Source organism: Arvicola amphibius, chromosome 3 (assembly GCF_903992535.2).
Source record: "Arvicola amphibius chromosome 3, mArvAmp1.2, whole genome shotgun sequence".
NCBI classification, from domain to species: Eukaryota; Metazoa; Chordata; class Mammalia; order Rodentia; family Cricetidae; genus Arvicola; species Arvicola amphibius.
Window position 1 is genome coordinate 91,146,991 of NC_052049.1, and position 26,219 is coordinate 91,173,209.

The 26,219-nt window shown below is 39.4% G+C and overlaps 1 protein-coding gene across 4 annotated transcripts in view; it reads left to right on the plus strand.

The window, feature by feature from the left end:
* The window catches only part of Bbs9 (Bardet-Biedl syndrome 9), a 424,274-nt gene that overhangs the window by 183,318 nt on the left and 214,737 nt on the right, over positions 1 to 26,219 (plus strand). For 3 of the 4 annotated variants that reach the window (XM_038322510.2, XM_038322511.2, XM_038322512.2), the window contains exons 11-17: positions 493 to 569; positions 3,970 to 4,023; positions 9,150 to 9,252; positions 10,464 to 10,568; positions 12,531 to 12,545; positions 19,634 to 19,774; positions 23,395 to 23,490. In XM_038322510.2, the coding sequence (XP_038178438.1) occupies positions 493 to 569; positions 3,970 to 4,023; positions 9,150 to 9,252; positions 10,464 to 10,568; positions 12,531 to 12,545; positions 19,634 to 19,774; positions 23,395 to 23,490 (591 nt within the window). The remainder of the gene's footprint in view (positions 1 to 492; positions 570 to 3,969; positions 4,024 to 9,149; positions 9,253 to 10,463; positions 10,569 to 12,530; positions 12,546 to 19,633; positions 19,775 to 23,394; positions 23,491 to 26,219) is intronic. The other variant, XM_038322513.2, reaches the window with a different exon arrangement.

Consider the following 26,219-nt stretch of genomic DNA (forward strand, 5'->3'; position numbering starts at 1 on the left):
AGTGTGCATGTGCACGGTGAGTTCTTGAGTGTGCATGTACACGATGAGTTCCTGGGTGTGCATGTGCACGGTGAGTTCTTGAGTGTGCATGTGCATGGTGAGTTCTTGAGTGTGCATGTGCACAGTGAGTTCTTGGGTGTGCATGTGCACGGTGAGTTTTTGGGTGTGCAGGTGCTGTCAGAGGACCTTTACACTTTGCAACCTGATAGTCGCAGCCGACTTTCCTTCCAGCGGGCTGTACCAGTTGAGAGACTGGTTTCACCAGCAGGGAGAGACTGCAATTCCCAGTCCTGGGTGCTTATTGGCTCATTCCTTAGGTTGTACTAGAGGAAAGCAATTTCTGTTCAAAGTGTTATTGAGGGAAGAATTAGCATAAACTTTTGATTTTATAATTCATTATATCTTCAACTTATGAGTGTTTACAATTTGGTTTTTGTTATAAATTGTATACAGCAATTTTACTTTATGATTAGATATATTTTTTAATTACAGGTGTTTGGCCCATGACTGAAAGAGAAGATGACTTGAAAGTCTCCGCGGTAGTCTCCCCAAACCTTGATTCTGTGTCTGTAGGTATACTTATGGATTCTGAACTATGTTCAAATTGCTTTAAATTCTGGGCTCCTTGGTAGGAACTTATGAAATGATGACACATTTCAGAGTTTGTTCCTTTCTAGATCCGTGGTTCTCCACCTTCTGATAAATACTGCTCCTCTTTAAGACAGTTCTTCACGTAGTGGTCACCCCCAACCATAAAATTATATCTTTGCTTCTTCATAACTGTAATTTTGCTGCTGTTATGGATTATAATATAAATATCTGATATTCAGGATATCTGATATGTGACCCCTGTGAAAGGGTCTTTGACCCCCACAGATTGAGAAGCACCCTGTTAGTGCCAGAAAGGAGTGTTTTAGAAGTATTTGTTTACAAAAGGAGTGAGAGGTGAGGGGCAGAAAGTTTCTTAAACCTTCTCAGTACATAGTACTGAACATGCCTCCTTGATGTTTTAGAAGGTTAACGAGGGGGCTGGAGAGATGGTTAGTCATTAAGAACACTAACTGACTTTTCAGAAGATTCATGTTGGTTCTCATCACCCAACAGGCAGCCCATTACTATCTTTAACTCCATTTCCAGGGGATCTGATGCCCTCTTCTGGCCTCTGTGGACACCAGGCACACAAGCATTGTATACAGACAGACAAAACACCCATACATATAAAGTAGGAATTAGCAACACTTGGAAAAGAAAGGTTTAATGAGGTAATGCTTTTCAGTGGTCCACACCCAAGTTTGATGATTTGTAGTCTTTTATAAGTCACTGTAGTACTGAGGCAAGAGTGTAGCACACACAGATAGCAATGACGGTGAGCGTGTAGCACACACAGATAGCAATGACGGTGAGCGTGTAGCACGCACAGATAGCAATGAGGGTGAGCGTGTAGCACGCACAGATAGCAATGAGGGTGAGCGTGTAGCACGCACAGATAGCAATGAGGGTGAGCGTGTAGCACGCACAGATAGCAATGAGGGTGAGCATGTAGCACACACACATAGCAATGAGGGTGAGCGTGTAGCACACACACATAGCAATGAGGGTGAGCGTGTAGCACGCACAGATAGCAATGAGGGTGAGCGTGTAGCACGCACAGATAGCAATGAGGGTGAGCGTGTAGCACGCACAGATAGCAATGAGGGTGAGCGTGTAGCACGCACAGATAGCAATGAGGGTGAGCGTGTAGCACACACACATAGCAATGAGGGTGAGCGTGTAGCACGCACAGATAGCAATGAGGGTGTGCGTGTAGCACACACACATAGCAATGAGGGTGTGCGTGTAGCACGCACAGATAGCAATGAGGGTGTGCGTGTAGCACGCACAGATAGCAATGAGGGTGTGCGTGTAGCACGCACAGATAGCAATGAGGGTGAGCGTGTAGCACGCACAGATAGCTGGTCCAGAAATCGTTTTCCCTCTGCTGGAAGCGGTCTGTTGAATTGTTCCCAGTGTCATTACCATCACTCACACTTTGTCTTTCCAACATCACTCCCACCATCTCCTCCCATGCCCGCCACTCATCGTGCTCACGGCCACACCCTTCGGACTTGCTGTGCATCCGGTGCTCTCTATCTGTTGCTCTGAGACCGATTAAAATGGAGAAACAGGAAGGCCGACAGGGACTATTCCTTCATATCCTTGTTTACTCTTCCACAGAGCACTTTTCTGTGTATAATTATGTCACATTGCTTGAGGTCTGTATGGAGTTCATTAAGTTTATATGTATCTCTGTCCAAACTTGATCAGTTTAGTGCCTGAACTTGGACATTTTCTGCATTTAGAGTTGATATCATCATGTAATTTTGCCTTGGAAATGTGTTTGCTATTTAAGTATCATAGCATAATATAACAAGTGGTTGTCAGAGCCTTCAAAGATAAACTTTTGTATAACCAGCCAACTCAAATTATGGTAAAAAATCATGTTAATGTTGCTATGGTTTAGTACATTAGGTGCAGTTAAAAGTGGCAGGAACACAATATGAAAGAAACATTGGCCCAGCTCCCTCTCACAGTAGAGCCTCTGTGAAATGTTTGCCCTTCGCAGACACCGTGCTTCACCCTACCTGAAGGGTGTAGTGTGAGAGGAACTTAGCTGATGGATGTTCACACACTTTCTTACTATGAAAATGTCTCCTTTCTCCTATGTTGGCACCTCATAGAATTGTTTCTAGGCTCTCTCTCTGAAACATAGACTATTTGGAATGAGCAATTCTCTTTCTGTCTTTAAGAACAGTTTGGTCTACATGTTGTAATGTATGTTCCCTGATTGATAACTTCGGGTGCTGTTTCTTCTTCATTGATGTTGCTTTCCTGCTTCATTTCCTATCTTGCTGAACTTGCTGCATCATTTCCTCTGTCTTGCTGTACTTCCTGCTTCATTTCCTTTGTCTTTGTCTTTATATATATATTCGAGGCGAGGTTCCCCTGTGTAGCCTTGGCTGGCTTTTTTTCTTAGGAGCTCTTAGACTATCATACTTACTCTACTGGCAAACATTAGCCTGGCAGTTTATGTGGCTGGGGAGCCATGGTGTCCTCTTACAGTCACTTCTCTGCCTATTCCTTATGTCCCCAGATACTACTGTCCTTGAAATGTCTAGCTGTTTAGACAAGGGCTGAAAGGAAACAAAAGATGCTTCCTTCTAGATCTCTGGGCAAATGTGAAGTTATTTCCTGCCTGTGGGTAACATAGTACTAGAGCAGAAAGCTTGGGTTAATATTTATTTGAATCACTATTTTACAAGTGCAAATCTCTGAAATCAAGTAAATTTTTCTATTGGAATAGGATCTTTTGTAGTGGAGACGATCTCCACTAGCTCGTCTTCCTCAGGGAACAGCTTTGTTGGGGTTCTAACGTGATGTCCTGTGGAGCTGTGGGTAGAATATGAATTTCTCAGCTCTTAATTCTTCAGATGCCCATGGCATCATAATGATCTCTATTTAGAAGTAGTTATTGGTTGTATATAAAAGTTTGAATAAAATGTACAATAGATTTTATTTATTCACTGTGCACAGTCATTATAATCTTAGTTACATATCTTATGTACAAAATATTAATCTGAATAAAGTGTGCTTTTCACATAATATTGTAGCATAATGTTTCTATGGGAATTACTAGGAGAGATTTGTCCATATAAAGAACTAGTTAGTAGCATTAATACTTTCAACATTCAAGTGAACAAGTTTGCCTAACCCTTCTTTCCTTTTTGATGAGTGGGTTTTAAATACCATTCATGCTTTCCTACATGAACATTTCCAAAATGTCCTCAGGATTCTTAGACTGTCGTTAGAATAATCGACCCTTCAGCTAGTTTCCTGGTGACGGTGGGGAACGTCTGTTTCACCCAATTTATTCACTTGGTTTTACTACTGTTGAAGTCAGTTGGAAAACTTTTCTCAATTTTGTGTTTGCAGCAAGCCACTAATGTTGAAGTTGGAGCCGACTCTGTTCCGTCCATCACAGTGAAGGTAAGGTACCAGCGTTAGACTGCAGTGTGCAGTGTGCAGTGTGCAGTGTGCAGTGTGCAGTGTGTGTTTCATTGCTCTTGTAACTGCTGTTTTCCTGTGTTTATTGACATGGAAAATACATGCTTAAAATCCATCCATTTTCTTCAATTTTGGTAGCAAATAGAAAACCTTTGTTGTTCCCTTCAAATATAAAAGCTATAATTAGATTTATAGAAAAAAATCATAACTATATGAAAAGGTGTTAGACTTTTCTCATCCCTTCTTTAAGAGCATAGCATGATATGGGTTCCTTTTTCTGGAAATAAGTTTTCTTTATAAGACTTTCAAGTTGTGTTATTGCCATCCAGTTATAAGCCAGTCAGTTGACTGTAGAGTCATGTATGGCTTGTGAAGGGATATTGGAGATGTACATGTATAGTAACAATCATTCTTTTATTATGATTACATGTGTGTTTAAAAGAATTCTCAGGCATTTGTCTGCTATGACATTAGCTTTAAATAGATGCATTTATGGCAAGAAAATGTGAAATGAAGAGGCTGTAGAGTAATGACAAACTGAGAGTCTGGAAAAGTAGGACATGAATGATGTAGTTTTGGTTAAGAGGTTCGATATTGTCACTGTAGAGTTTCAGCGCGAGAACTCAAATGTGGCGTGTTCTTAAGGCACTTAAAGTGTGGTAATCGGTCAGCACATTATTAAGCTGGAAATATTTATCACTGTCCAGACCTTAGAAGCCAGGAAAAGTTGTGGATCTTGGCGATTCATTTAGTCAAAACTTGGACCAAGTTTCTGTTTGCTCAGATTATAGCTTGCTGTCCTTGGAGAAGCTTAACAAGGTAGGAGGCTTTAGCAATTGTGTTCGCTTACACTGGCCCAGCGGGTGGCCCAAGTGTGGAGATCTTTGGTGAGGCTGAAGCAAGCCCCATCTTAGAACTCTTTCCTAAGCTAAGTTTTTTTGGATTCTTGCCATTGGAAACAAGGGTGGTCTTTCCCCAGCCTCCCTTCCCCTCCCAAATCACAGACCCTTCTGGAAAGGCATTAATGGCAAGAAATCAAACACTTAAGAAAGAAGTAATTGCAGAGGTGCAGGAGTGACCTATACGTCCGTGGACGGGGCTGGTTTAGATCTGTGTGATGGTTTTGTTCAGACACAGCCGTGCCACACTCAAGGATCTCACTGCATTGCCAAAAGAAGTCTTTTGCCCAAAGCAGATAACACTGCCCATGTCTTGGTCCTCACTGTCTGGCAGGCATCATCCCTGTTGGTGGACACACCTTTCCCCTCCCACACCTGTTGGTGGACACACCTTTCCCTCCCACACCTGTTGGTGGACACACCTTTCCCTCCCACACGTTTTCTAGGCTTCCATCTGCTCCAGCCACCCTGAGGTGATGACGCAACTTCTGGAAAGTTTCTTCCATTAACCGTGCCTTGATCACACCTCTTCTTCTTAGTGCCGTGATAAAAGTAGAAGAGAGACCATGGCATCCCAGGTCACATGACATGTGCCAGACTTACACAGCAGACAGTATGATTTCCTGATCCCGTCTGATAGTCTCTATACAAATTTCTGCTGTAAATCTCTCCTTATGGCCTTTTCTAACAGCAGCAGCCAAGATATATACCCAGTAAAGTTTCCATCATAATAAATCCAGTTAATTGAGAAAATTTTTCCATCCGTTCCAAATGAATGAAGATGTGGCTACCTTGAGTATGTGCGCATGATGCGTGACCATCTGTTCCAGGCAACAGGCAGAGTGCTTGTTCATACCTGGCCTGGCAGGCGTATTTATATACCTAGGGTAAACATTTGGTATTATATTTCCCAAGGATTATATTTTATTTCTTTAGAATCAGAAAATGGCATGGAAAGTTCTTGTATTAACATTTTATATTTTCTCCTTAATATTCTACAATTATTTTCCTTTTAAAATATGAGGTTTATGATTTAGCCAAGTCTTTAATTCACTTTTTGGCTCACAAACAACTATTCTTTGTTACTGTAGTTATTTTTGTCATATCTCTTTGATTTGTGCTTTGAAAGTGCCTCGACCATTGTTGGATTCAATAAATCTGATGTGGGAGCTATCACGGTTGTTCATCTAACCCAGATGCACACCCTCTTGTAACAATGTGAGATTGTGTGATTGCTGTCTAAGCCGCCATCATTCTGCCAGCAGAGTCAGGCTGTCTGCTCCTTCCCCGACAGTTTGTTATTACTACAGGGAGTTGTCGCTCTCGTGCTCACATGATGCTCCTGAGGGCGGGTTCAGCCCTGGTCCCCACTGCCTTGGCGGGGTTGCGTATAGTTTACTTTCTCTGCAGTGCAGTTCTAAAGTGTAGAATGGGAACCTTTTATTTATAAAGTTATTCATGATTTAATTACTGTTGCATAACGACCCGGGCCCTGGGTTTTGGCAGAGAGCAGTTTAGTTACACTTCTCTACCTTTTAATTAGTGGCTTCAGGAAGAAGTGCTCAGCTCTCAGCACCGTGGTTTTTCTGTCTTGTAGGATGTGGTGTGTTGGTCCTCATTTCCCATAGTTGTGAAGATCATGTGAGATAAGACACACAAATCACTCACAAGCATGCTTTATAAATATAGAAAGCCACTGTGGCTATTACATTTAATTATGTATGCGGAGAACATTGTGTTATTGTTAATAGATGAATACTTAATTGTATCCTGTTAATTTACTGGTCCAGCTAGCCATCTCAAAGACGCTGTCAGCTGGCCATCTGAAAGATGTCATGTGTGGCACTCACACAGCTTCTTTTTGCCACAGTCACCTTGAGGGTGTTGTCCAAATGGCCAGGCATTGCCGAGGAAGTTTTGTTTCTGGTGTGCCGGGTACCTTGTGCAGGGTTTTTACAGTAAAAATCCAAGGATACATTGCTTATTTTCTCTGTTTATCATATGTATTTGCTTCAATAATTTTCTCTTAAAACCATTACTTTACATGTGAAAACATTTTTGTTTGGATTATTTTTAGGTTGTTTAGAGAACATCACTTAAAATTAATCATAACATTTGCTGACTTTAACTGTGTGCACATTATGTTTGTAGGTCAATTATACATTTTTGTAGATTTTATATTAATATATTTGTGTAATTGAGGGACAAGTGATGCATGCCTTTTACTTAAGAGACCAATCAAAACAGATTTCTTCACAATGAAGACATCATTGCACCGTGTCTGTTAACAATGGCATGTGTCTACCTCATGTGGTAGGTAGAATCTAGTAACTAGATTGAACTTTTCTGAAGCAAAGGAAACACAAGGAAGAATCGTTTTCAACCCACCACTCATTCCAGGTTGTATATAAAGATCACCCGAGGAGGTATAGGAATCTCAACACTTGAGTCTGCCTCCAGATCTTCTGAGTGACCCTGCCTGGACTGGTGGTTGGCTGTCTATTAATAGTTAGACAAAGTCATCTAACACAGACAATTCCAAGAGACTGAAACCTTTAGGAAATCAAAACCAACAAGAGAAGATAACCAATGTAAAGCAGGCATATCATTCTTTGATGTGCCCTCACTGACATGTGGCACTAAACCCCAGTGAAGATGTTCAGGTCTGATGTTGCTACGAACACCTCTTCGGGAGAGAGTGAGACACCCTGGCTCCTGTGCCCACAGTCTTCTGGGCTAACTCTTATCCCACAGATCTTAGCTTTTGGTTTTACAGGGGCAGGATTTCTTAGCATCACCAAGTAAGATCAGCAGTTTGGAATTTTAATCCCTCAAGAACAGAGTGGTTAACAGGTTTATTCTTTGATAGTCTAGAACTGGTATGTCATAATATTTTTGTGATTAGCCACAGAAGAAAATGCAGTGCTTTGATATACTCTAGGGTGATAATAAATCAATATAAGTGAGAAAATTATCAGAGCAATTGCTCTTTGTAAAAATATGTATTTTGATACTAGATAAGATAAATAATCCATAATAGTACAAGTGTGTTTAAAGAAAGAACAAACACATTTATGCCATTATGCAGTTTCTCAATACAGATGAGAACAACCGTTTTCTTTCTTCTATAATCTGAGATATCACTGTATATAATTATATGGTTCCCAGTGGTTTGTAGCATCTTGACAGATTTGACTAACTTTACTCCCACTAATTTTAGAGCCTTTTACACCCCTTGAAAGAAATGGCAATATCCATCAATTGTCTCTTTTTATCGCTTTTATTTTGAGGCAAGTGCCAGTCTATATAATTTTTTGCAGAGGTTTCTCATTCTATTTATTTTATTGAAAATTTAAATAGAATTTTTGGGTGTTTTGGAGGTAGGGTTTCTCTATGTAAATTTTTGATATAATATTTTTATTAATTGATGGAAGATTTTTATACCGTGTAGGTTGATCATTTGCACGCCTCCCATCTCTGATCCATACCCACCCACACCTTCTGTTAACTTTTTTTTTTTATAGACCACTAAGTTCAGTTTGTTCTGCCCGTATACTCATAGATAGGGGCTATCCATTAGAGCATGATCAACCTCCACCCCTAAAGAAAACTGTCTTTCCATGTCTTAGAAGCCATCAGCTGTCCATCTCTCCTCAGCTAGGGGTGGAACCCTGTTCTGCTCCATGCTGGAGTGTTTACTGGCTTGATCTTATCCAGGTTGTATGTGGGTAACCATACCTGCTGTGAGTTCATGGGTGCAGTGCTCCTGCCATGTTCAGAGACACTGTTTTGTTCCTGTCTTCCCAGCCTCTAGCTCATAATGTATTTCTGCTCCCTTTTCTGATGTGGTTCCTGAGCCTTACAGGGGAAGGGGAGCCATACATTTTATATAATTAGAATTATTCTGTATGCGATTATTTGTGACTAGCTTTTTTCTTACTTAATATAATTTTTCATAGTTTATGTGTCAATTTCATTTCTTTTTTTCTGAATATTATTTTGTGGTATTCACCATGGTTTGGTTGCCCATTGAGATGGACATTTGGCTTATTTATACTCTTTAGCTATTATGATTTTTTTTTGCTGTGAACTGTTATAATGTTTTACCAGGTTTCCTAGTTATTGGTTAATTACTTTGAGTTGGTTGTAGTAGTTTGACAATTTGGATAAAGTGGACTTTTGTAATCTTAACAATCTGTGTGTCCTCAGATCACCCTGCAGAACCGAGTAGTGTTGCAGAAGGTGAAGTTATCCCTCTATGTGCAGCCCCCGCTAGTGTCCACGTGTGATCAGTTCGCCTTCGACTTTGCAGGTGGGCTCCTGTCTGTCCTGGTGTTTTCTGCGGCGCGAGCCTTTTCAGCAGTGTGCTTAATTCACGGCTGTATTTCTTTGCTAAATAGCAGCACTGAGATCTTCCTGGGAAATACGTGGTGGCAGTGTTCCACAGTTATTTCCCTCCATGTGTCATGTGTGGATATTTGATAAGTTATTTTTAGATTATGAATTTCTAAGTACACTTTTTTACTAGCTGTATCTGTTACTGTATTTGAATACTATAATTTGGACGACTTTCTCTCTGTCTCTTTCTGAGTGTGTGTGTGTGTGTGTGTGTGTGTGTGTGTTGCTGGGGATTGAAGCTTCACGTCTACAAGGTAAGAACTCTATCAACTGAGCTATGTCCTCAGCCCTGGAAGTCATTTCTTTAGTGGTGTTTCCTTAGTGTCTCCTGTAGTGAAAGTGACATGTGAAGACACACTGCTGGCTATGGATTTGACCCATATTTAAATCCTAAGTCCTACACTACTTGATGCATGATTTGGGCAAACTATTTTAGTACTTAGTGCCTATTATTTTAACTGGTCAAAGGAGAGTAATAACAGCTCTATGAAAGGGTTTTTGAAGATTTAATTAGAAAATGAAATTATATGAAGAATCTAATAGTATATAAAATAGTAAACACGTCATAAATGCGAATTGTTAAGGATTCTTTGTATAGAATTCCACTTGAACTTCTTATAAGTTGTCATTAGTCCAATTAGAATGATCTCTCAGTTAACTTTTTAAAATTTCTTTTAATTTTTTTTGAGACAGAGTCTCTCTGCATAGCCCTGGCTGTCCTAGAACTCACCGTTTAGATCAGGTTGGCATTAAACTCAGAGTGCTAGGATTCAAGGTGTATTCCAGCATGGCTGTCTTCTTTTTCTATTTTTAAACAACATTTCCAATTTATCTTTATTATTTAAAAAATTTCCTAAGTTTTCTTTCTCAAATTATTATTTTAATTTTTAATATTTATTTTTGGTTTATGTTCACATGTGTATATGCTTGCCATGGTTTGCAGGCCAGAGGACAACTTGCAAGAATGAGGGTTTTTTCCTACCACGTGTTTCTGTGACGATTGTATGAGTGGCTGTCTAAAGTGCTTATTGCAATACCCAGAATGTAGTAAATGCTATAAAATATGTACTTATTGTTAATAATTGCCCCGTCATGTAACATGTATAATTTTTATATTTCCTATAGCACCAGATATGACCAGCGTAGTAGCATTTTCTGTTTACCTGAAGAGAAGTTACATACCATCCGAATTAGAAGGAAATGCGGTTGTTTCTTATTCCAAACCAACAGGTAAAACATAAAGCGATTTACAAATTTATAACTCGAATTTAAGTTAAATGACTTAAGTGTTTAAGAGAAAACCAAAACAACCAAAGAATGTTCTTTTCTACTGCTAATTACTGTTTTGCTTACTTTCATGAACTGTGTTAATGTCAAGTGTGTTCGTATGACTTCTGTGTGCACCGTCCTCTCCCTTCACTTCATAGCAAATATGATGTATTTTTATTACACTACAAATGTTCTCCAGATCATGCTTCATGATCTAAAAAGCCAGTATGAATTAGTGAAAAAGCACAGGTTACTGTAGCATTAAAGCACTCTTCAGTTTCAGATAGCTTTTTAACTCTGGATACAACCCACCCTACACGTTAGAGTATTGAGGGACAGACCTGTTATGTTTTCGTCTGGAGTTCAAGTCACTTTTCATTTTTTTTTAGATTTAAAATTTTTATTTTTAAAATTAGCCTACAAGTTTTAGATATCTTTAGATTGTTCTTAGTGTTATGATTAGGCTCTCTGGAGTCTAGTAGTGATTATTCTGTTATAAGCTTGAACGTAGTTGATTTTGGTATGATTGTCTTTTCCTTTCTTGTGTGGCAGTTATTTTATAGTAACAGTTTGATGTCAACTGATTGTTAGAAAATAAACATTAGTAGGTAATGCTTTAAAAGATATTTCAGTGTAGTAGAGCTGGTAACCAGATATTGCAGCAATCTTATATTTGTGTTTTAAAAGCATTTCTGGACAGTTTAAGGCTTATTTTTCCAGTTAAATAGTCACATAGTTTAAAAGCCCAAGGTCTCCATGTTTTTACGCTTAGCTGCCTTGGCCTCACCCATCACTGTATTCTCCGGAGAATCTTCATTTTATCCACCGGAAGTTGATGCTCTGATATAATTTAGTAGCCTAGGTGTATTTAAAGAACTGAGTTTTGTTTGCTTTTTGGAGTACTTTAACTTCAGCAGTCTCGATGTTTGTTTTTACCCAGCAGTGACCACTTTATCTGTTTTTCAAATTCCCATGGTCACTTGTTTGCTTATGCAGATGGGATTTCCTGAGGGGTGAGAACCTGAGAGAGTTGAGGCAGACTTTTTGTGATTTCTGAAAAGGTTGTTGAGGTTTTAAATGTTGTTTTTACTTTGAGTTCTGAGACACAAAAGTACTTTCCCTCTAACTCTAGATCTTTTATCATTAACAACGGCTGAGTAATCGTTACAGTATTGCACAGTTGGTTACAGAGATGGCTGATCTCTTAGTTTACACAATTTTTTCATTAACATTCAAGGAAAAGTAGTGATACTGGCTGTAAAAAAAAAGGAGCAGCTAATGCCTTGTGGACAGCACACTCAAAAGGACAGTAACAGCTAATGCCTTGTGGACAGCACACTCAAAAGGACGCTGGAATAGCGTGAAACCAGCCAGGAGCCCTGTGGTTACAGTTACCATTTTGGTCACATTTCTTTCTTATGGATAGAATTTAGAATATTATAAGTTATTGGTAAAGCAGAGGTCTAGACACAATTTGGTTCATAAATTAACATTGAAAGTATGTAAAATAAGAACAAAAAGACTGGCCTCAGAGCCTGAATGAGCATTACTCCAGAGTAGTAGCTACAGCTATCATGAGAAGAAAGAACTGGAAATATTAGCATTATGTCTTCGCATCTTACTTAATATTCCTCATGTCACTTCAATACTGTTGTTTTTTTTTTTTTAAACCACGTTTATGCTGGAGTGATTCTAATGGACTTTGAGACCGGAGGCGCAAACACATTGCTGGATTTCATTTACTTAGGGTTTGCTCTTCAAATAAGGCTTTTGTTTTCTCAGGGGTGTATGTACTATTCTTGTGAGTTTAAATTATGTTTTAAACAGATGTGTTTCAGATTTGTGTTGTAGCTTTACCATGCATGGATAATTAGTTTTCATTCTTTCTCTCCCACTGTCTTTTGCATTGCTTCTGATGGATAGATCGAAATCCCGATGGTAAGTTAAAAGATAAACGGGAAAATGAATTTTCAGGCTAAAATTTATTCTTAAACTCAATGGTCATTACACCATGAATCAACTCTTTATGTTAGCTTATGCTGTAACATACTTCTTTAGGGTGATGTAATGTTTTAATCTTGCTATGAAGGGGAGTCTGCCTATTTCAAGAAGGTTATCCTTATAAGTGAGGTGAAGCTCAGAAAGAATGACTTTATAAAGATTTGTTTTGTTTTTAGTTGCACGTGTGTGTATGTATGTCAGGTTGGTGGGTGCATGTGTGAGTACAGGTACCCTTGAGTCTGGAAGAGGGGTTGCATCCCTTACAGCTGGAGTTATGGTTGGATGGGAACTGCCTGATGTTGGGAACTTGAGTCCACTGGAAGAACAGATGTGCTATTAACTGCTGATCCATCTCTTGAGCCTCAAAATACCTGTGTTGAGAAACATCAAAATTGTCATTGGCAAATTTTTGCTGAAAGTCATTAGTACAGGCTCTTTATTAGATTATTTTGCCCGCATTAAAGCATAAAGAATTAGAAATGTACATGTCAATCAATTTTTAATGTTCTACATGCTCAGATAGACTGACCTTATCTGAAAGAATGCTATGTGCATTACTGTACGCTGTCCTCTTGTCTCATTCAGAATTTCTGAAAGATTGGTCTGGCCAAGCTGACCTGAGTCAGTGATGTTTGTCCCTTTGCCATAGTACACACATGGCCAGGCTGTGCTAAGTGTATGTTTATTTTTTTACGTTTTCCAATAGATGTGAGCTCTTTAAAGGTAGAAATAAATGACTCATCTTTGAATTGTAGAGTATCAGGGTACGAATAGACATTTAAGTATCTCTTAATTTACTTTCCTTTAAGATATATAGATTTAACACAGCAGATTATCTTTATAAAAATAACTTAAGACAAGTTTTAGATAATAATATTAAAACAGCAGTAGTTGCTTAAACAATTTTTGTTGTTTTGTTTTTCTTTTCTATTTTTACTTTACTTTTTTTGAGACAGGGTTTCTCTAGATAGTCATGGCTGCCCTGGAACTCGTTCTATAGACCAGGTTGGCCTCAAACTCCCAGAGATCCCCCTGCCTCTGCCTCCTGAGTGCTGGGATTAAAGGCGTGCACCACACCCAGCTTCTCATACAATTTTGATGATGCCGACAGTTTGAGTCATATAGCTTGTATTAGCATGTGAGCTGAAGGCAAACATATATTTATATGAACAATGTCCTTTTTTATGTTTTGAGACAGGGATTCTCTGTGTAACAGTCCTAACTGTCCTGGAATTCGCTTTGTAGACCAGGCTGGCCTCGAACTCACAGAGATCTGCTTGCCTCTGCCTCCCAAGTGCTGGGATTAAAGGTGTGTGCCACCACTGCCCAACCTGAGTAATGGCTTAGTAATAGCATAGATGTGTAGCTTAGTAATATTAAATTTACTTGATGAATTAATATTTAGTTGAAATAAAAACCTAATACTATTTAAATTCTGATTCTCCAGAATGTGTGTAGCTAATACAATTTTAACTTAAATTTTGTAAATTACTGTATTCTTATTCAAGTGGCTAAGTTTGAAAGAGTCAGTAAAGGTTGTTGCTGAAAGATAGTTACCCCTTTCATCATAAGTTCAGCTCAGACTTTGAGAAGTATAAATCAGAATGGAAATTTCCATATTTCAGTATACAGGTGATGGTGATGTTTGAAATTTCTTTTGATGTTGTTTAAATTATTATTAAATGCACAGGAGCAGAGCTGAAATGTTCAACTCTATCTGGTAGTCAAAAGCCCCAATTTGCTCCACTCAGCTCTTATTCACATACATTCATGTTTCACAGACCATTGTTTCCTTGTCTGGGCCTGGTCAGGCCGTGTTGCGGAGAAGCAGTTCTGATCTCCCACGTCAGTGAGAGGGAGTGAGGGTTTCTGTGGTCCCGCAGGAGTTAGCCTCACTATCTCTACATTAAAGCAACCCGCCGTGGGCAGAGTGAGACACGACTGTGGCTGAAGCCAGTGTGGAGCAGTCACCGCAGGAGCAGTCACCGCAGGAGCAGTCGGGGAGTCCTGGCTCCCAGGCATCCCTGCTGCATCCACTCCCGCAGCCTCAGAAAGCGTTCGCGGGTCTTCTGTAGAAGTGTAATGTATAGATGTGACTGTCCTGTTTGCATATGTGTACACACACACACACACACACACACACACACACACACTGTCCATTTTATCTTTCAAGCACTTTTTGGCTTCCTACTTGAAAGTGATCCTGGCCTGGTGTGTGTGCCAGGTGTAGTTAGAATTTTAGTACTGGAGAATCGCTCATTCGGGAGTGGTTTCTCTCTGATCGGTGAATGGTTTTGTGATTAATTGCATTGTAGTAGTTGCTACTATCCATTTCCTCTAGTGCATTATGGGAAAGGAAGCATATGAAAGAGAGGTGATTATATTTGCTTAAAAATCCTATATAGCAACGTCAGACTGATGAATGACCAGACTGGGATTGGAATCAAACGAGCAATGAACATTTCTCTTCTCCCAGCTGAGGTTGCAGAGCTGAGTTAGCCAGCCAGGCAGACGGTTTCTGCCAACAGCACAGAGGAGGTGTCACTGGTGGTGCAATGGGTTAGGACAAGCCGGGCTCTTCAACCAGCCTCAAAACCATTCCAAGAGCAACACTGAAAAGGTCTTTATTATAATTTTTCTTTTTTTTTTTTGAAACAAGGCTTCATGTAGCCCTGGCTGGTCTCGAGGTTGATATATAGCTAAGAGTGACCTTGAACGTTTTATCCTTCTACCTCTAAATTCCAAGAGCTGGGATTAAAGTATGTGCCACCACATAAAGCTTCGAAAGTCTATTAAACCGGGCGGTGGTGGTGCACGCCTTTAATCCCAGCACTCAGGAGGCAGAGGCGGATCTCTGTAAGTTTGAGGCCAGCCTGCTCTACAAGAGCTGGTCCCAGGACAGGCTCCAAAAATACAGAGAAACACTGTCTCAAAAAAAAGGGCTATTAATACATCTAATTTTTTTCCTTGAGAAAAAATTCTTTTCTTTTATGTGCATGGATGTTTGCCTGCCAGTTCCTGGTACCCAAGGAGGCCAAGAGGGGGCATAACATCCCCTGGAACTGGAATTACAGATGGACTTGACTCACCATGTGGGTGCTGGAAATCAAACTTGGTTTCTCTGGAGCGGCAAGTTTTCTTAACTATGGAGCCATTTCTCCACTCCCCCTTTTCTTCTTCTTTTTAAAAATGTTTATTTATTTATTATGTAGACAATGCTCTATCTACATGTTTGACTGCATACTGAAGAGGGCATCAGATCTCATTACAGATGGTTGTGAGCCACCATGAGGTTGCTGGGAATTGAACTCAGGACCTCTGGGGAGTAGTTAATGCTCTTAACCTCTGAGCCATCGCTCCAGCCCCTCTCTTTTCTTTATTATAAGCATGTACACACTGAGCCATCTCTTCAGCTTGTTTCCATTTTTGAACCCTTACATTCTCTCCAGTTTCTTGAGTTTAAAGTAAAGCCAGTAGTTTTGATCATTCCTAGTTTTTAAATCATGAGTCGAGTCCACATACCTGGTGCAAGTGGTGCAGAGGACAGGACACAGTTTTTGAAGGAAGTTTTCTGAACCATTGACTTAGAAGTTAGTTGTATGTATGTATAAGTACTGATGGTACAAAGAGTTAGGACCAATTAGGCTTTTTCAACCAGGTTCAAAACCGTTCCAAGAACAACACCAAAAACATCTTTATTTTAGTTTTTCTTGAAGCAAGGTTTCATGTATTTGGTTTGAACAATTAGCTTAGAATTTAGTTGAAAGTATATATATGTTGTCTTTATGTGTAGAATATCCAGAAGGTAAAAACATTTTTTTCTTGTTCATTTAAGATTAAAGAGATAGAAACAAGTTTTGTTATTTTGTCTATTAACTGGGGTTATAGCTTATCTATTATAGTAGAGACCTATTTAAGACTTCATAAGTTGGGGAATGTATGTAATATATGGGAATTTCTTTAAAGTTAGCCAGGTAGCACTTTTTAATTTTTTACGTGTGTGGTGGAATTGACAGCCGTGGCATGGAAAGTGTCTTAGAGTGCATTACCACAGTGTGTCGACTCAGAACATTTCATCATTGTACAAACACATATGACTAGAGCCTCCCAGAGCATCAGGCAGTGGTACCTGTCATAGTTTACACATGGCATACAGAGCGGATTCAGTATCTGCTGGTTAGGAAGAAAGTCAGAGTGGGGTGGAAATGGATGGGGACGAGATGGTGCTGCGAAGAATGGCAGGTGTGGTGCACAGGTGTGGTGCACAGGACCTGCGGGAGCACTTCATCGCCTCCTCCTCAGTCGGCCACAGTGCTGATGCTCTCTCCCTGTCGGAGGAGGGAAGAAGACGGAAGAGCACCTCCATCGTCAGTGGGGATTAAGCTTCCCAACCCAGTCATCTTGACACAATATATTTCTAATTTCAAGGCTCTTGTCTGGGCCAGGTAGCCATATTTTAACTGCTTCTGCTTTTGCTATTTTAAAGCTCTCACTGACTCCACAGAATGAAGACATTAGTAGTCTTACTACTAATTAGAACCCACAAAGTAGTGAGACATTCTGAGCTTTTCGTCTCTGTACGGGACTTCAGTAAGATACAAATGTCTATGTTTTGTTCCCACCTTTCATGTTATCTTGTCAAAAACAGAATCCTAGAATTAAAAGGGAGCAAGCTGATTTTTAGATTTAAAAATAATTGTATAAATTTAGTTTCATTCTGTTATTTTACAAAGATTGAAAAGTGTTTTAAAATAATTTTGAGATTTAAATTAATCAACTTTGTTGTTTAATTCAGTTACCTGTTTAACTGTCTCTGTATGAATATTTACAACATTTAGGACTAAATGACTAGGGTTGAGTTATAAAAATTAGAGCTTAAAATTGTGATGTGAATTAACTGTGATAAAACCTAATTCTCCTTAGTAAGAGTTCCAATATTAATGTGTAAAGTTGCCATAAATTTCAGAAAATATCATGTGCATTGTACTTTCACAGTCATAATTTATTGAAAATAGTTAATATAATTTGAATCCTCAATATGTAAAAAAGCTAAGGTTTTAGAACGTCTTGGGTAGACCAGTTTGAGATATGATAATACAGAGTCTCATGAAAACTGAGTGTTCTTTGCTCTAATTTTAACTGATAGTCATTGGCTAAGGTTAGAACTTTGAAAAGCATAAAGAATTGTCTTGGTAGTTGAATGATTTTTATAGTGTCTGATGGGCTGGATATTAAAAATATGCTGCTTAAAGATAGACCTCATGCCTACGCTTCTTTTAACTCTTTAAAAATGTTTATCAATTCTTTAAGGTTTTTATATAATGTATTTTGATGATATTCACTCCTGTCTTCCCTTCCCCCAAGCCCCCCGGGTTCACGTCTTCCTCCTCACTTCCCTTCTATCTGGTGTCTTCTTTTTTAAAATCTCTAGCTCCCGAATTTTTATTTATTTTTTTAAGGAAGACTGTGTCACAGAAGACATCCTGGCCCTCACAGTCTTCCCATTTCCTCTTCTGTAATGTTCCCCAAGCCGTAGGTTTACCCTATGTTCAGTTGTTCTTTGCATTTTCACAACTTGTGGCTTTCTGTAGTGATCACTATCTGCTGGAAAGGAAGCTCCCTTGAGATAGTGAGAGCTATGCTTACCTGTTGTCCATTGAGAGGCTGAGAGCTATGCTTACCTGTTGATAAGTATTTGGAATGTAGTTAGAAATTGCACTGGCTTAGAAAAATGGCAGCAGTAGTTTCTCTTGCTCTCATGGCCTTCCTTGGCACAGGTCATTGGTAGTAGCAGACATGAATTCTCCACTGAGCAGGCCTCAAGTCCAGTTAGATGTCTGTTGGTTACTTCCAGAGTGGAAGCCACCACTATTGTACCTTTTACAATATCTTCCTTTTCTGGTCATTTGTGTGCTTGCGTGCGTGTGTGTGTGTGTGTGTGTGTGTGTGTGTGTGTGTGGTTTATAGGCATTACAACCTCCATAGGACTCTTGATTGCTGTTTTCTCTTGACACCTTGCATTGCTCCGTGCCATACTGTAAGACTTAGTCCTCAGGTAGCCTACTAGGTCAGTTCCAGCTCGACTCCTCCAAGTCCTTTTTTTCTGGGAGACAACCAGGGGCAATTTCAATAAGCTATATGCTGTAGGGTTTTTCTTGAAACAGCTTAAAAGGTGTCCGATGTCAGGCACTTGGATTTTTGATAGATGGTCTGTGTTTGTATGTGGGCAACATTGTCACGACTGTGTAACTTTAGTTAAAAGTATGTTTGTATACAAATACATTTATGTGTATTATATGTGATTTTGATTGATCATAAAGTATGACTTTCTATGGCTTTTTCAAGCACCCGTGGTGTTATGTATCCCTCCTCCTTCCTCTCTCTGTGTCACCCCTCATGTAGGTATGTCCTCCTCACCTGGTTTTCCTAGTTTTCATTTAATAGCAACCATGTCATATGGATCCCCTCCACTTTTTTTGTTTTGTTTATTTTGAGGCAGGATTTCTCTGTATAACAGCCCTGTTTGTCCTGGAACTCGCTCTTGTAGACCAGGCTGGTCTCGAACTTACAGAGATTCTCCTGTCTCTGCCTCCGAAGTACTGGGATTCAAGGTGTGCGACACCACCACCCCGCCATTTCCTGTCCTAGAACCTCTGCTCCCCTCCATACTCTATGACGCTATGGCTCCCCCCGTTCCTTGTATCTGCAGTTACCTCAGGTTGTATACTCACATTGAAAGATTCAGAGCTAGGGTTGACAAATAAGAGAAAACCCTTTCGAGATTACCTCACTCAATATAATATTTTTATTTCTGTTCTTTTACTTGCATTCTATCTCTCCCCCTCCATCTCTTTCATGCTAAAAAATAATAATGAAATAAACCTGAATCTTAATAGTGCTTCCCAGTTACTTGAGCTAAACAGAGGCGGGCAGCAGACTTCCCAGTGCTCCTGCTCAGAACACACAGTGTCTCTTCTTAGGTGTTTGTCAAACATTCATTTTTATTTTTATTTTTGTAATTTCAGGAATTCCTCGGGTTATCCAATGTAAATTTAGACTTCCTCTGAAACTCATTTGCCTACCAGGTCAGCCTTCAAAAACTGCAAGCCACAAACTCACTATCGACACCAACAAGCCTCCTGTCAGCCTGCCCGGCCTCTTCCCAGGTGGGACTTGGGATGCACTCTGCAGGGAGCTTGGGAATGTTGGGGTTTCGTGTGGAAACTCCAGCAGCAGGTGATAGAGGTGCTATCTGTACCTGTAGGGTGAGGACCCTCCCCTCTCATGTGCCTGCTTAGAGGTGAGCAGCCTAGTCAGCAAGGTGATAAGGTACACCTTCCACATTTTATCAGCATTTTTATAATCTTTATTCTTGCTTCAGTGTATAAACAACAAATGATTCTTTTCCAGGTTGGGATTTTTGGCTTGAAATACAGATATTGTTCAGTGTTGCTGTAGGCCTTTGGATATATACTATTCTAAGAGTACTGCTCATCATTACTGTCGCGTTTGAGGATTGCCTTGTGGATGGCTGTTGTGTGGCTGTTCTGGCTGCTGAGTGGCCTTTGTGACTTGCGCGCTGCTGAGTATGTTGGGGCTTTCTTTGCATCTTAGAAGAGCTGCAGCTTCGGCCAGCTGGCACAGCATTGTAACCAGGGTTTGGAATAGACGCCCACCCACTTTCTGTTTTCTTAGAAATTTTTTCAAACAATGTATTTTGATCATAATTTTACCTTATCTCACTTTCTTTCTGATCTTCACCAACACCCAACCCATGCAACTTTACTTCCCCCATCCACAAAACCGCAAAAATGAAAATTAAACAAGCAAAAGATAAAACAAACAAACAAAATGCCAAAACAGAATGAAACACCCCCCACCCCCAAATCATAGAGTTTGGTTTGTGTCGGTCGGCTACTGGCTATGGGACTGCCCCTGGAGTACATAGAGTTCATATGCCAGTGACTTCCCTGTGTCAGGAGCTGCCAGCTGCAAATAGCTTCTTGGTTGGAGCAGGGGGTTCATGTCTCCTTCCCCTTCTCAGGGCTTGGACCCCTGCGGCTTGAGCCTGTGCTGGCCCTGTGCACGCGGTCATAGTCCGTGAGTTCACCTGGCTGTCAGTCCTGCTGCTTCTGGAAGACTCTTTCCTTGGAGTCATCCTAGACCTCTGGCTCTTATAGCCTCTCTGACTTCTCTTCTGCTCTATCCACGTTCTTAGGGATGGAATGGAATTCAAAGAAAAAAAACCCTAAGAATTGAATAGCCTTTTAACGTACTTTATTAAAAGTTAGCTGTGTTCACTATGAGCTGTATCCTTACTCTTGTATTTGAGGTGTAGGATATAGAATCCAGACTATTTCTCATAACATTGAGACATTCATAGTAAGCATCTCTTTGTGTTATTATGTAAAATGTTTTTTTAACTTGTTACTCATTAAGAGTAGGGCTTACTTATGATGGTCCTTATTTTGAGACAGGGTCTCACTGTGTAACTCTGCCTGTCCTGAAACTCATTTTGTAGAGCAGGCTAGCCTTGAACTCAGAGAGGTCCACCTGCCTTTGCCGCCGGAGTACTGGGATTAAAGATGTACACCACCACACCCAGCCTGGACATAGGTGTTAAAACCTTCATGTATGTATTTCCATGAGAAATAATCTCTAAAATGAAGTATTTTTAAAACAATCATTCAAGTCTTAATTTTGAATCGAGTTTGTGTCTACATAGGGAGTAGTTGTTTTTTAAATAGTTTCCTCCCTGTCTTTTGCTTTCTTCCCACCTTCTCTTCCTTCTTCCCATCTTTTGTCACAGTGTCAGGCTGCACAAATGCATAGGGGCCACTCCCTTTGTAGCACCTTGCCCAGACTGCCATGGATACACCTGGAAATCAGAGGGCGATCAGCAGCGAATTTACTGACTCTGTTGATAATGTTTAAGCACTGGGTTCTGAGCAGCTGACCTTTATTAGCATAAACAGAGCTCAACTGGAGACTGAATAGGAATGTAGGCTGTTGACCAGGGGGTTTCTCTTGGTAAGACAGACTATGTTTTTAAAGAGCGTGGTGGACCCCACATTCCTTTTGTTGATACTGTAGGAGTATCATGCCGTCAGCATTTCACTTGTTCTGAAACAGCACCCAGTGACAAAAGTTATTTTCCCCAAGACTATATACATGTAATATGTATTTCTATTAATTTAAATACAGTGTACATGATGGAGCCCTCTAATTATTAAAGTAATTATCACATCATCTTCAGTGCATAAAGGTTCTTATATGTTGAAATTAGATACAGTGACTGCTTCAAATCTATATGTTCTACTGAAAGAAATGGATTAATGAGCTTCATACAAAAGAAATAACTTTAAATCTCTGTTTTTTCCTAATTATCTATCTACTTTTTTGAAGAAATGTAGGGCATATGTGGAGTGATTTTAGCTTTTATTACCAATAAATGAGAAGTTTAAAAAATAGATGAGCTCATACAAGGAACCAGCTAATAATTTACTACCCAGAAATGCATACATCTATTTCTGTACTTTCTCCTAGTATTGCTAAAATAATTTTTGTAAGCATCTACCCCTCCCATGAAGATTTTCTTTAACATTTTTAAAAAACATTGTTATAGACCATAAATATTTCCATTTGTAACTTTAATTCTTACATGGTGCTTTATTATAAATGGACACCATGAAATCATCTGACTCATATTCTAAATTTAGATATTTACATTGTAGTCTTGTGATAGGTTCCTTGCAAAAAACTATTTTAAATTTATGATCATTTCTTGGATGAAGGTCTGAAAGTAGAACTGATAGTTTAAAGGTTAAGAATGAGTACATTAAAACCTTTTGAAATTTAGTGTAAAGTTGATTTCTTCAAGGACCAGAATTTGTGTTGTATGATTTTTTCTCAACTCAGTGAGTATCAACATTCTGAGCCCATCAATTGCAGGTGAGGTAACTTATGATGTTTGAAGGGTAGATGTATTGTGTTTCTACTTCATGATATCTTAAATTTGTGATGGGATTATTGGAATCCAATCCCTTTTGTCTATATTTAGCATAAAGTGAATCTGTCGATTCGCTAGAATACTACAATAGGGATAATTTGTCTTTGTTTTGTTTGAGTTTTGGTATCCATACAAACAAAGGCTTTTCAAATATTGTGCATATGTGTATTTTAAATATTAATAATGTAACACTAAACTTCCTTTTTAAATATTAGTCTTTATTTTGTGATTATGTAGATGATTATTTTTCCCTTTTCTTTGTAGACTTTGCCGAGTTTTATACCACAATTATCTATTTTGATACTCCTGTAGTTTTTGTCTGTGGCTGCTTTTGGTTTCAGCCTCTACGCCTGGCTCTGTCTTTTGGGGATTAGATTCTCTTTGTAGCCTAGGTTGGCCTCACATCTGAGTTCTTCCTGCTCTGATATGGGATAACTGACGTGCACTGCCGTGCCCATCATAGTCTTCTGAGATGGCTCAGACATCTTTGTAGATGTCTGCAAATCACAGATGCTGTCTGGAATGACATTTTCCCCAGGTTTAGTCTGCGCATGTTCAACCTCACACCTGCACTCATCTATGAAAAATTAAGGAAAATGATATCATTCCAGAGTATTATTATGAGGCAGAAATTTGAGCAATTGGAAACTGCTGTGAAGATCAGCTAATATAGTTCATATGTGCATTTTAAATATTAATAATGTAAAACTTAGCTTCCTACTTTAAATATTAGTCTTTATTCTATGATTCAGTGGACGATTGTTTTTCCCTTTGCAGACTTTGCCAATCAGTCAGACGATGATCAGGTGAATGTAATGGGTTTTCGTCTCCTAGGCGGCTCTCGAGTTACTCTTCTTGCTTCCAGAACTTCTCGTAAGTAGAACCGTGCTGTTCCAGTTGCTGAAATCTTCATCTTGGGGCATTGTATTGCATCATGAACTGTGGAAAGGGTGCAGATGCTGTTAACTAGCTATAGACAGACAAGAGCCACGTGTGTAAGGTATGAGAGTTGTGGAGACTAGATTGTGTTATGGACATATACCTTTAGTTTTGGGGATGAAGGTGATTTGAAAGGAACTTCAAGAATTTAAAATTGTTTTAAGATACACTTATAGTGGTCTGGGTTTCAAGAACTCTTAAAAACTAGAATTAGTTTTCTTTTTTGCATATGTATGTATGTATTTTTTTAAATGTTTTATGAGACAGGGTCCCCCATATATAATTCAGCCTGGACTTGAACTTGTAACTTGTAACTCAGCCTCTCTCATGCTTACAGTTCAGGCATATTCTACCTTGGACAGCTTAAAAAGTCTATCTATCTATCTATCTATCTATCTATCTATCTATCTATCTACCTACCTATCTGTTGTCTATCAATCAACATATCAATCATCTAATTAATCTATCATCTATCTATCTCTATATGATGTATCCATTATATATTTATCTTTATATCCCTATTTGACATTTTCTTAGTTAGGGTTTCTGTTACTGTGACTGAATGTAATTTGGGAAGGAAAGGGTTGTTAACTCAGGTCATATTCCATCTCTGAGGGCAGTAGGACAGGAATTAATGCCAGGCTCCTAGAGGCCAAAACTGAAACAGAGGCTACAGAGGAGTGCTTCTTATTGACTTGCTCCTCGTGGCTTGATCTGCTTGCTTTCATGATAATCAGGACCACCTGCCCAGAGGCAGCACTGTTCCTCATGGGCTAGACCCTCCTAAGTCAATCATTAATCAAGAAAATGCCCTCTGATTTGCCTACAGACATCTGGATGAAGGCATTTTTTTCAGTTGAGGTTTCTTTCCTAGATAACTCTAGAACATGCCAAGTTGACAACACACACACCAAAACCACTGACAGAAATGAACATGAAATGAATGATTGTTTTTGGCTAGACTAATATCAGATAGAAATCCAATAATTATATAGCCAAGTTAAATATACCTTATTAATTTAACTGTTTTATATGAGTAAAATAGTTGGAACTAGTTGATTTAAAACTTACATTGTGTTTATTATATTAATAGAATTAACCTTACTTTTACTATCGAAAAACCAAAAAAAGAGGAAAAAAAGAAAAAAGAAAAATAAACAAGCTAGTAATTTATGTTTCATTGAGATAAATTGTGTGTGTGTGTGTGTGTGAGTGTGTGTACATTAAAATAGTTTGAATACATGCCAGTTTAAAAAAATCTGTAATGTTGTGGGTAGGGATGTGATTCGGGGCAAGGTGCTTGCCTTGAGTTTGCACTTCACTACTCCAAACTTTAAAAACCATCCTATAGAGCCAGGCGGTGGTGGCGCACGCCTTTAATCCCAGCACTCGGGAGGCAGAGGCAGGTGGATCTCTGTGAGTTCGAGGCCAGCCTGGTCTATAAGAAGTGGTTCCAGGACAGGCTCCAAAGCTACAGAGAAAGCCTGTCTCGAAAACAACAACAGCAGCAACAAAACAACAACAACAACAACAACACCCATTCTCTAATTTTAGCAGTTGGCTTGCCCTTTGAGCTGTCCACATCTGCAGTCATGCTGTCATGGTCTGCAGCCTTGCACTGACAGGATGAAGGAAGTGAAGACATCTTTGAGACTGAAAATTGTTAGTAGGAACATAGTTCCTGCTATTGGAACTGACCATGTTTCTATGGCTAATATCATATAAGCGTCTAGGATATATAGATTGCTGACTAAAACCTGAATGCAGGTAGGTATTCTAGAGTAAAGCACACACAAAAAAATAAAAGTTACTTTGAAAAAAGAGAAGAAAACTCCATGCTTTCTATGGTCTTTTTGATGAGTCATGACTACAGTCATTACATTGGCAATCACATAGGATATTTCTAATATGAGGTCTGAACTCTTGGCAAATTTCTAGCACCCTGGCCGTTCTGTTAAGTCTAGTAGGCACGTGGTGGTGTTGTGCTGTGCTTGGCTTCACTCTTCATTTGGATATTGGAATCATTTTGGTGCATTTTCTTATTTAATTTATCAAACTAAAAGATTGTCACCAATCTTTCTTTTGTAAACTATAGAGATTCTGATTTGAGTTAATGGTGCTTGATTATTTTGAAGATTAATTTTTTACTTATATGTATATCAGTATTTGGCTACACACACCCATACATATATACATATGCACACATATACACATGTATGTGTACCATGCACATGCCTCATGCCACAGAGGCCAGAAGAGGTTCTGTCCCCTGGATCTGAAGGTACAGCTTGTTTTGAGCTTGTGTGCATACAAGGAGCCGAACCGATGTCCTCTGCAAGAGTAGCAAGGATCTCAGTGGCTGAGCCATTGCTCCAGCCCCTGTTGCTTGTGCTCTATAGTTATTCTTCCGTTGAAGCCATTTGAAGAACAAACTTATCTTTCTGTGTCACGGAACATATGTATATCCTACTGTGTCTGTAGTTGTCTTCAGACAAGTGGCTTGGAGCACTGTTACCCTCCTATTCTTTACCTTCACCAACACCAGAGATATAGCCACTTTGTTCACATCTCTGGTCACGGTCCTGCCTTGACAGAACACAGGAAGGCTAAGGAGTGCACGGATTGAAATCTGAAGGCCAGCTTCTCCATTTCTATGCTGGTTC